Raw genomic sequence first — 11,416 nt, 5'->3', positions numbered from 1 at the left:
ATGGCGTATACTGCAGACTTCCGGCAAGGCGGAGGTACAGCTGGACTGTTAGCCGAGTGCCATACCACAGCCGCATATGAAGTGCGTGCATACTACAAAGGACATTAAATTGATTATAGGAATGCTGAGGGATGATAGGGGAATGGAAATTGTTTGTGCTTGTTCGTACTCGCTCGTCACCCGGAGGACTACCTATATAAAGTTATTGTTCAGGTGTACAGAGGTCAAGGGTCTGCCGGCCGGCCGGGCGCGCGGCTCGCCAACCTATGTACAGTTGACGGGTCGCGGGCCCGGCCGGCGGCCTGGGGCATCGCCCCAGCGAGGACGAGTATGTATTCCGCGGGGCGATGCGGGGCGGACAGGATGACATGGAAGTTTGTGGTATAGTGTAGGGATGTTGTGAACATGTACTGTGTCTTGTGAATTTGATTGAAAATAAACATGGAAAAAGGTGTACAGAGGTCTATGTGTTCATATATGCAAAAGATCCATTCCTGATTGACAGGCAAGAGATTAAAATGGGTTAAGTACGGTGGTCACTGGTCACAGATGCAGCGCAATTCGTCGTATTCTGGTCAGGCCACGTCGGCCACCTCGTACGCGGCTACGCCGGCGCGGCTCGCACCGGCGCGGCGGAGTTGCGTCGAAGACTGTCGGGCTCAGGGTTTATAGAACGTGGCCCCGTCCCGTCCAAGTCCTCGTGGTACTAACACGTAGTCATGAGAACCAGGACAGGGACTAGATGATACATATGCGTCGGCGCGGCGCGCCCAGCGCCAACCGTCTTTCCTCGCTAACAGAAATGATCATGGAAATGTATTCAGAAAATGCATATGTGACTGGCACTTGTAGAACCATCACCCAGGCTAAAGGGGTGCCTGCCCTCTGTTTAGGGCATTTTTGCGCCCCGCAGTGTCCGAAATTGAAGATATTTTATCGTTTTTACACATATAGAAGAAACTAAGTAACTGACCCCATCGGCCAGCCGCTCAAGACCAGCTAAAGTTTACCAGCACTAGGGGAAAGTAGGGTAAGACGGGCACCTTAACTTTGGAGCCATTTTTCGGCCGGTTAGAAACATCATAGAAACGGGAAACTGAGTGAAAACCTTTTTTAGACATTTTACTTCCAAATTCCATTTGCCAGAAGATGAGACTTAGACCTGATTCAACAACTAAACTGCAGCTATTTTTGCAAAACCTGGCAAAAACCCGTCTTACCCCACCCCATGGGGTACGACGGTCACATGGGTAGGGCAAGATGGCCAGCTTCTTTCACCGACCAGCACAGCTCGCAACAAATGCCCGAGATTAGCCGCATTGATACAGTCGCTCGTTGGTCTCAAGTGCTTCGGAAATGGCAGTAGGTATACGAGATTCGTGCAGAAGGCGTATTATGCTCGTATATAGGCCCTAGTTCAGAAGCCATTAACATACAGTGCAAACCACAAGTAGCACCAGCGGGCACCGCTTACATTCTTCTCAATAGATGGCGGAGGTGAAAACGCCTGCAAGTATGCTGTTCCGCAATACAAGGGAATAAGCATTTTGATTGGCTAAGGCAAATGACGTAATAAGAACAAGCAGATATAATGAAGATGATTTTTATAAGAATCTTGGGATAGGCATTAATAGCGCAAATGGTGCGCCAAATTGGATATGTGGCGCGATGGCGGCGTATTTTGAATTCACCATAGGGCTCAGCCACTCCTAGCGGAAAATTCTGTGGAATTCTCCCCCTGGCGACAAATGTGGGGAAATGAGCATAAATGTGTAAGTCCCTAGAAACTAATTCGTCCCAAGAAGTCCCCCACTACATTAGTGATGCAAGTTTGACTGGGGTATATTAGAGATGCAAATTACATGAAAAGATGTTATATTTTATGTTAAGATTGAGAAACCGTGCTTATAGTGGAAGGTATGTTAATGATGCAAACATATTAGCGAACTGGGAGTGGTCACTGGTCACCTGCTAATTTTGCGTCATTCCGCTAACGCTAGTTGAGCCAGTTATTGCTTGAAGCGTCATAACTTCGGTATAACTATACATCATTATTTGTTGGCTATTAACTGAGATCTGATTTCTTTATCTTTTAAAGAAGACTTAATATAAGAGAGATGGTAGCATCGTCTTGGTGTCATATCTGATCAAAGCGGCCATCCTCCAATGTCCCAACTTACCCCGCGGCGGGGGGTCAGTTGGGCCAGGGCCTAAGGCAAGTTGGTACACTAGGAAAAACAGTTTATCTAAACACATTTTTATTCATGTTTCACATGAACAATCATCGCTAATCCATGCGGGCATTAACGACAAAACACAAACGTTTGCAGTACTCCTGCGGCAAACAAAAAGGCACACACAACGACACTAGAAGAGAATATTTTCACAGCAAGAAAATCACTTTTGGTACCTGAAACACATTTGTAGCGATTATGAACAGCACTTACCTCAGCACGCGCCGACACCACGTTGACAAACAGACTGTGCATGTACTGTGCATGTACAAAATAAGTTTGAACGCCAACTGTCGAGAAGTATTGGAAATATTCCTTCCGTCCCAACTTACCCCCCCCCCCCCTGGCACCAACTTGCCCCGGTCACCCCCACTTCACCTCTACCACTCAGCGCCCCAGGGGGCGGTTCTGGTCAACACAGGTGGCCAGGCTGTGGGGCGCCGCCGACCGCCTGGCGGAGGCTGCCACGTAGCCGTGCTCCCCGGTGCGCGCGGAGCGGCACGGCCGTCCAGCGGGCCAGCGAGCGCGACCCCGCACGTTGGTGCTGGTGCGACGGGCAGTGCTGGTCGGCTGGACCGGAATCTGGGTGGCGTTCCGCCGGCAGCCCTGCGCACCTCCAAACTGGTGCAGAGCGGACTGGCGGCCAGCAGTGGGCAGCTGGCCCCACCTCTGCTGGAAGGCAGCGGCAGCCCTCTCCCAGGTGTCGTCCTGGACGACTGCCTCGCACATGAAGGCTGCCCACTCCTGGATGAACGCCACGGTTTGGCGTGTCCGGTCATCTGAGCGTCGCTGCTCAGCTCCACTGACAGCCGCCGCCGCAGCGGCGGGGTCCTCGAAGTCCATTGCGTCGTCGTCGTACTCCTCGGGACCAGGCGACGGCTGGGGCTGCGCGACTCCGGGGGCGCTGGCGGGCGTGGGGCCAGGAGGTGACGAGGTGGACGGCTCGGCGACCAGAGGGTCAAACCAGTTGCCTGGCAGCTGCTGGCTGGTCCCCATGGCGATGTCCATCAAGGCCCTCCGCGTCTCCTTTGTCGCCGTCGCCTCCGGCACAGCGCCAGTCTGCTGCCGCACGGCTCGGAGGTGTTTGCAGCCGCCAGTCCGCCGGTTCATCCTGCAGGTGCAGGCGCCGACGTTCAGGTCCACCAGGTAGGTGATGCCGACCGACGTCAGCGACTTCACCTGATAGGTGAACTCCGTCACCTGTGGGAGGGGCAACACATAAAATCCTGTAAAATTCTTATGTACAGTCTGTCTTAAAAGTACCGCGCAAAGTGACGGTGGATCCATCAAGCCTTACTGAAGAAAGGCCTGCTTTACTTTGAAAGTCACCGAACCAATTGACCTGGGGAATGGACGAGAATATCAATTGCTTTGATGACTCAAATTGAGCAGGCCCTTCCTCGGTCAGGCTTGATGGATCCACCGTTGCTTTTTCGCGGACTTTTAAGACAGACTGTACAACATAAACTGACGGACGGTTACTTGTACGAAAATCCGAACCTGTTCATTCGCCCCAGTACTGTCAGCTTGGCCTTTTAAAACAGACCCCCAAAGGGAAAAAAGAAGAAACAAGAAAAAAACGCGAAACGAGTCACGAGATGTGGCACACAGCGCCAACACCACGCGGCCCTACAGTGGCACAGCGGTACAGTGACAGACTCTTGTGTGTGAATGCACAGCCATGTGGTTTATTGGTGCTTAGGGGCGCGCCGATTGCATTGGTCACTTTGCACAGCCATGTGGCAGTACGGGTGGGACCAGCATTGGAAAACGAGCTGTCTTATGTGACCTCAATCAGTTCTCGTGTCATGCAAAATACCTGCGTCACAGTGCCCGTTTCTTGGCTGGTGCCGCCGCGGACCGGCGCAGTGCCGCCCGCTGCCGGCCGTTGGCCACGTCGCACGCCCTCCTGGCGTAGTGCTTGCTGAGCTGGACCGTGACGAAATCAAACAGCTGCAGCAGGTTGAACGCCCGAGTCCTGGAAAAACAGCGCGTGTCAAGCGAATATTTCAACAATTTCTTTGCAGCTATAATTAACGGTAGACTGCCAGCGTATGGACACAATAAGGCTTTCAGAAGAGCAACCAAAAGCACAACTAACAATTTCACAACCTACCCGAAATGCGAAAGTTTGTTTTTCTTCCACATGTAGGGTTAACAGAAATGTAAAACCGTGATATTCACAAGTTAATCCGTGTTAATCCATGAAAGTCACAAGTTAGTAATTAACGTCTTTGACGAAGGGATGTATGGTCCAATTCCGTTTCGGGGGCTTCAGGCTCTGAACTTTGGCAGACACTGGGGAGAATTGCACAGTCCTAGGGATTTTGATGGTGTTTTCGAGAACATTTTACCGGCTCACTCTCAGCCCTCCGACCTATATTGAAAGGAAAAACTACTCCCCTGCTTTGGCTTTTTTCCAATTATTTGTCTTTATTAATTGGAATTTGTCTGTAACTGCAACTTTGACATTTCTTCAACATTTGCCACTTTTGGGCAACCTTACAACTTGAAATATTTTAAAATAGTAATGAATCTATTGCAATACCTCCGGTCACCGAAACAGTTTTACAATCAACTTTAGTTAAAAGACAGGTTTGTCTATGAACGCCAGGTTAACTGTTTTATTTATTGAACCGCAATTAGGTGAAACATATGAATAAAGACTGACCTGTAGAGGACAGAGTCTTTGAGGACTCTGAAGGCGGACTCCACGATGTTGTTCGTGTTGTGTCCCCGGGTGGGGACATCCGTGCGGAGGCACAGCGCCCACTCTTGACGGCGGGCAGCGAAACCCTGCAGGTACTGGTCCAGCAGTGGGTAGCGCTCGCCCCACTCGGTAGCCACCAGCTCCATCGTCGTCGCTATCTCCGCCTCATTGTTGGCGTACACGAGCTGTTTGGCTAGTGCCATGATAGCCTGCCTGTGCTGGAAGAAAATGCACAATTTAACTGGTATCCGAGTGTGGGAGGCGGGAGGGGTGAAGGGTGAAGGGTGAAGGTAAATGTAAATATACGGGGTGTTTGAGATGAAATTAATCAAACTCATTTACGTTCTTTTACAGCCTTTAGACCAGTATCACTGCATGTATATTCCTGACTGCCAGCCTATGTCTGTCTATGCCTGACTGCCTGCCTCTGCCTGCCTCTGCCCAGCTGTCTGCCTGCCTCTCTCTCTCTCTCTCTCTCTCTCTCTCTCTCTCTCTCTCTCTCTCTCTCTCTCTCTCTCTCTCTCTCTCTCTCTCTCTCTCTCCTCTCTCTCTCTCTCTCTCTCTCTCTCTCTCTCTCTCTCTCTCTCTCTCTCTCTCTCTCTCTCTCTCTCTCTCTCTCTCTCTCTCTCTCTCTCTCTCTCTCTCCCTCCTCTCTATGTCTCTGTCTCTTTCTGTGCCTCCCTCTCTCCCTCTCTCTCTCTCTCTCTCTCTCCCCTCTCTCTCTCGCTCTCTCTCTGTGTTTCTCAAAAAGGGGTAATTAGACAAAAATGAACGGAAATTCATTCCCAGTAGAAACTACTCACTTGCTTGTCGATGCCATGTTTGCCGTTGTGAAGCCATCGCCAGACGGCCTGCAGCACGTGAAACGTGCACAGCAGGAGCCGCGCCTCAGGCCACACCGCCGACAGCGCGTTCCGCTCGGCCTGACAGTCGTCCGTCATGAAGCACAGAGGGCCGCGCCTTCCACGCCCGCCAAAGGCGCCTGTCAAAGAAGCATTCTCGGTCAAACACGATATTGGATTTTATACACCAATGCACAACTGACTGGACAATTCAGAGTTTAGCCGCCAGATATGGGAATTCATGGCAAATGTAGGTATATCGTACCGTCTGGTAAAATCCCGACGAGCAGCCGGAAGGCTTTGTCCACCACGGCCTCGGTCTCCGAGGTGGAGACGATGACACCGAGAGGCAGACCACCGGCCGGGCTCCAGCACATCAGCAGGAAGACGCGCTGGCCGTGCCGGTTCATCCCTCCTGAGGCGTCGACGAAGACCACCTCTCCCGCGTCGGGGAGCGTGTGGACGCGCTCCATCAGCGGCGTCACCGCCGCGATCACCGTCTCGCCGTCCTCGACTGAGACCGCCGTGCGGACGTCCTTCATGTGGCGGATGAGGTCCATGGTCTCCTCCTGGGTCGAGGCTGGGTAACGCTCCCGACAGTGCTTGTAGTACAGGCTGAAAACACATTGCATTGTCAATTGACTTCCAGCTGCAAGTGGTGGTCAGTTTCATTTTGTGATAAAATACCGATTGCATAACAGTGTACTTATGGTTAAGCTTCAGCTGTCCCACTTGTTCCTGATTCGTCCCAATCAAAATATAGCTTACCCCTCAGCGCATTGAATTACACAAATCCAAGGTGAAAATAATGTTAACCTGCGCTGGGCCGGAAGGGGGGCGTTTAGACGCCATTCCCCTTCAGGTTTTTCACGAATAGCAGGAAAACGGAAATGACCCTGACACATAGGCGTACGTAATATGATTATCGATAGCTTTTACTAAACCAGAGTGCATTTATCGCAGCGTAAAATGTTGCGAGTTTTTAGCACAACACAATTCATAGATAACAGTAGAACTGGATGTGACACGAAAACAGGCAGATTGCAATAGGGGACCCAAAAATTGTCAATGGCCAGATCAGTCTCGGATCGCAACCACATATCCCAGACATGCGGCCTTCTTTTCTGAGTAGCCCTATCATCTCTGCTCCGTGTAACGATCAATTGCATCTCATATATGAGAATCATGTGTAACTTTATAGGGAAAGTCTAATTATTTCAGATACTGTCCCTACAGACTTGCTAACTTGTGGCAGTGTGGCTTTGCATCAAGCTGTTAAAAACTTACTAGTAGACGGCCATCCTATCTGGGACAATGGCTCGGTCTGCGGCCACCGACGGGTAGGCGCTCCCATGCTCCTCCTGAAGCTGTAGTTTCAGGGTCTCCAGCGCCGTGGAGGGCGAGTGGTGGTGCTGGAACAGCTCCATCAGCCGGGCCTTCGTCAGCTCAGAGACGCGTCGATGTCTCAGAGCGGCAGCGTTGTCCACGGCGTGGTTGTGGGGCTTCTTGTTACATGTCACCCGTAGCTCGTAAGCCGCGCATGGGTCTGTAGACCTATTCCTGGAAAGGGAGGATTCGTCAACAATATAAAAAACACGAGACGATGGTGTTATTCAGAAGAAATTCCGCTCCTTCCACGCACTTTTATAAGGTACCAGCAAGAAACCTTTTGAGGCAAGGAACGAGCGAGGTGAAATGTTTCGGATTATCACCGTTTTTAGTTTTCTGAGCCAAGATTGGCACAACTAAGAAAGATAGCGACTTGAAATCTTTTCGGCAGCGAACTCCTTCATCAAATATGTAGTTTTTTTCAATTGCGGTTGATCGTTTGATCAACTAAGGCGTTTGTAAAAAGCAGGGCTGCGGAGTCGGAGTCGGAGTCGGTCGGAGTCAACAGTTTTGGTCGGAGTCGGAGTCGATCTTTTTTCTTGGCCAGAGTCGATAAGATTTTACCGACTCCGGCCATGTAGTCCGAAAATCGCCTTTCATCAAGTGAAATTGTTGTCTGGTGAAAGCAAAATGGCAATTATCCCGATGATCCAAAGTGGTCAGACAACAAAATCGACCTACGATTTTGATCAGCCTTTTCTTTTCTCCCGAAGTTCACGTCTCTGCACTGGTTCGGTGAACCAAAGGGCCAAATAAATGCTTTCCAGAACTAATAGGTCGGAGTCGGAGTCAGAGTCGATTTTGTGAGGCCGGAGTCGGAGTCGGAGTTGGCTAAAGTTGGGTCGACTCCGCAGCCCTGGTAAAAGGTGCCAATGACAAAAGACGGTGAGAAACTTGCCGTTTTGGAGTGTTGGCGACAGTCACTTTCAGGCGCAGGGGGCACCCGGTGTCCTTGGCGGATTGGTTTTTCCTCGGACGACTCGGCTTTTCTGGGACGTCGTGGTGACAACGAAGCCTGGCCTGAAAAAAAAATTGACAACATTAACAAAAGTGATGAAATCAATTGCCACTCATTAGTCCGTCATTTAAATGAGGATGAAAGTTTCTCGATTTAAAAAACGTTACCTTTTTAACTGACCCTGATCATGGTGTTTCATTAACCCGCACCTTCCTGCGATATAAAAGAGTAAAAGTTACTGGGTGCAGTGGCGCACCCAGGGAGGAGTCAGGGGGACAAAGGGGTCAGCTGACCCTCCCGAAATCTAGCGGGCCCGCTGGTAGGTGCCCGTCCAGTCCTCCGAGACACCCGGTATGACGGCTGGATGACTGGTCCTCAGTACGCGGCATCAAGCTGGGGATTCATGCAGCGAGCCCAGGCCGCCGGGCCCTCTGTCAGTAGACCCCGACAGGCTTTCATACGGGCGGGTCTTTGCTGAACCCTCAGGAGGCTCTGCACCAGCAGAATTTTCCATTGGCGGGCCCAGGTCGAGTGCTCGGGCAAAAGTACCCCCCTGCCGAGCTTTACACGGCGAGCCCAAACTGGTATTTCATAAACTAAAGCTCTCACCCAGTACACCACCCTTTGGCCATTCGACATGGAGTCGTACGTCGTCAGGGTGATGTTGGCGGCCTCTTGGTACAGCTGAATCCACTGCAGGGCCGATTCCTTTGACGCCGGACATCGGTAGGCCACAGTGGTGCCCTCCATCAACTCCTGAAACGAAATAATGCAAGGTCTCACTGGGGTATTCTTGTCTGGGACCAATGCACGATCGTATTACCGTAATAGTCAGCTATAATGCAGATGACAAATACTTAGTGACAAGACGCGTTATATTCAAATACAGATCACCGCACACACCACTCATACCAATAATATTGTCATTCACAATTGATAAAACTTTGTTACCGAAGCCTGTGGGGAAAGTTGATAGTTCCATTTTAAAAATGGAAGTTTTCATTCATGAAATGATTGCAACATGGCTCAAACCAATTACATATAATATGTGTTACTGCAAATTGAAATTGCCATCATCGGCAATTGCTATTGCTTTAAGCAAATTGCTATATTTGATGCTCACCGGTTCCAGGTCAGGAATCATATCAAGCTTCTCGCACAAGATGTACTTGGCATCAGCCTTCCAGATTACTTGGAAGTGATCCTGTTGGAAGAAGGAATGTTCCATAAAGTTAGTGGCGGACTTGTACCTATTCAATATTTAATATCAATATAGTAACAATGGTTATACGACTCATAATCTTCACTTACAGCATTTCTTAAAAATTACCTATGTAAAGATTATAATTCTGCTGGTGATACCTATAGCCATGTGGGTAAATGTCAAGTTTAAGTCCTAAGCAGATTTCATGGATAATTTTTCATATTCTTACATTATTTGGCCGGTACACATGGAGGTCCCCGCTTCAAAATTAGTTAATTTTGAATTTAGTGTTTCCGACCATTATTTGACATCCTGAATCCAAAAATGATACTTATATGTCTCGTAACTAAAAGAAAAACATAATCAAACCTGAACTAACCTTACCTTTTCACCTATAACCTACCAATCTACTACCTACAAACCTACAATGCAACCTAAAACTTACAGCCTAACGTAACCTAAAACATAATTTTTTTGCTGTTACAGATTTGTATCAACAGCGTCACAGTTATAGTTAGGACCTAAACTTGACATATACCTGTATTTCTTGCGCCCTAACCCACAACAACAGCAACAACAACTGTATTTCTTGCAAAGAACATGCACCTAAAATGGAAATACTTATTAATCACCAACCTTTTCCAGCATCTTGAAGCATATATAGGCCTCCGCAATAAACGAGCAAACATGAGACACGAAAAAGGCGCTTTGGATTAAAAGGCGCGCCAGTGGCATCGGAAGAGCTGCCAGATCGGCTGAAATCCCTAGCGCGATTTCGCTTTTTTCCAAGGTGCCTAGAATTCCTCTAGGAATGGCTGAGCCCTATGGTGAATTCAAAATACGCGTGCGGCGCCCCTCGTGGCCGACCCGCCAGCGGCACCGTCACCCATTTATCTGCTGAGGGGGCCATGTGCAGCGGCGCCACCCCGCTCCCCGCTGGAGACGGAACTGAAGGGTGCACGGCGGAGGAACCACGGAAGGAGGTGAGTGAGATTTTCTTTTGGAGATTTGCTGTCGAATTCGTGTGCAAATGCGAAGGTTGCAAGTGTGTTACCGTTTGATATTTGTTTTCATACCAGGCCTGCAATGCTTGTTATAAGGTTACCTTTTCATTAATTAATGGCTCAGGCTCAGTCTGCTAACGTGGATGTTTTGAACTGGTTTATGGACATGAAACACGCATGCTCCAATGTTAATATTATGCGGACGGATACTTGGTAAAGTAAACGTTAGGAAGGGATGATTTTTTGCATTAGCTTTCTTTTTGCTTGAAGTTAACCCTCGGCCTCGCGGGCCCGGACGAGGGAATTTTTCGCCCCCCCCCCCCCCTCCTTGCGAATATTGGGGATAGCTCCCAAACGCTTAGGGATAGGAATGCGAAACTTTCAGTAATTTTTCGCTATCAATTTGACATCTTCAGTACCAAACAAACCTTTTTGACCTAGCACCCTTGATGATGTCACAGGGTCCATTTTTCTAGACCCCTGCACAGCAAACTTCGGCGCCAGAGACGTGAGCTTCAAACAGCTGCCAAAAATAGAATTTTAGAGATAAAGACAAATTACGAGCACGGCTGCGTAGCGTGTGACCTAAGGAATTAGGAAAAATGCAAAAATAGTTTTAGTGACTTGAGGTCAAAGATCAGGTCAACAACCCAAGCTGGGGTTTTAGTTTTTTTCGCAAATTTCTTGTAAAGGAATCGGAATCCGTAAGGGTTTTTAGAAGATTGAAGAAAAACAGCTTTGTGTCTTCGCTGAGATCTATAACGAAGGTAGCTGCTTATTTCATGTGGTTTTAAACGGCTTAACATTAATATAAAAATCTCATTTGACATCAATTTTTGTGAATTTATTACACGACTTGAATACAAAGTCTAGATTTCAACGTGACATTCCACCTAGCACTCCTGTTGCTGCTGTTGCTGTTGTGTTGACTTGTACAGTTGATACTGTGCCGTCGGACCGCCGAGCGCTGCGGGACAGTCTACTTACCCAGCACCTGTACTGGCGCTATGGCCGAGAGGAAACGGGAGCGGAACAGGAAGGAAGGGGGGAGGGGGCAAGTTAGCTGGACATATTG

At 49.2% G+C, this 11,416-nt stretch overlaps 1 protein-coding gene across 1 annotated transcript; it reads right to left on the bottom strand.

The window, feature by feature from the left end:
* Positions 1-2,245: 2,245 nt before the first annotated feature.
* Positions 2,246-10,177, bottom strand: LOC122367669. Its single transcript, XM_043340986.1, has 10 exons — positions 9,974-10,177; positions 9,257-9,337; positions 8,743-8,889; positions 8,074-8,195; positions 7,074-7,346; positions 6,052-6,401; positions 5,748-5,926; positions 4,906-5,162; positions 4,054-4,212; positions 2,246-3,434 (listed from the first exon to the last, which is right to left on the bottom strand). Exons 1-9 carry the CDS (start codon positions 10,070-10,072, stop codon positions 4,059-4,061), a joined length of 1,662 nt encoding a protein of 553 aa, XP_043196921.1. The 5' UTR covers positions 10,073-10,177; the 3' UTR covers positions 2,246-3,434; positions 4,054-4,058.
* Between the last annotated feature and the right edge of the window lie 1,239 nt (positions 10,178-11,416).

This window comes from Amphibalanus amphitrite, unplaced genomic scaffold (genome assembly GCF_019059575.1).
Source record: "Amphibalanus amphitrite isolate SeventyFive unplaced genomic scaffold, NRLGWU_Aamphi_draft 000886F_arrow, whole genome shotgun sequence".
Lineage (NCBI taxonomy): Eukaryota > Metazoa > Arthropoda > Thecostraca > Balanomorpha > Balanidae > Amphibalanus > Amphibalanus amphitrite.
Note: the sequence above shows the minus strand (reverse complement) of the source record. Positions and strands in the feature narration are given on the sequence as shown.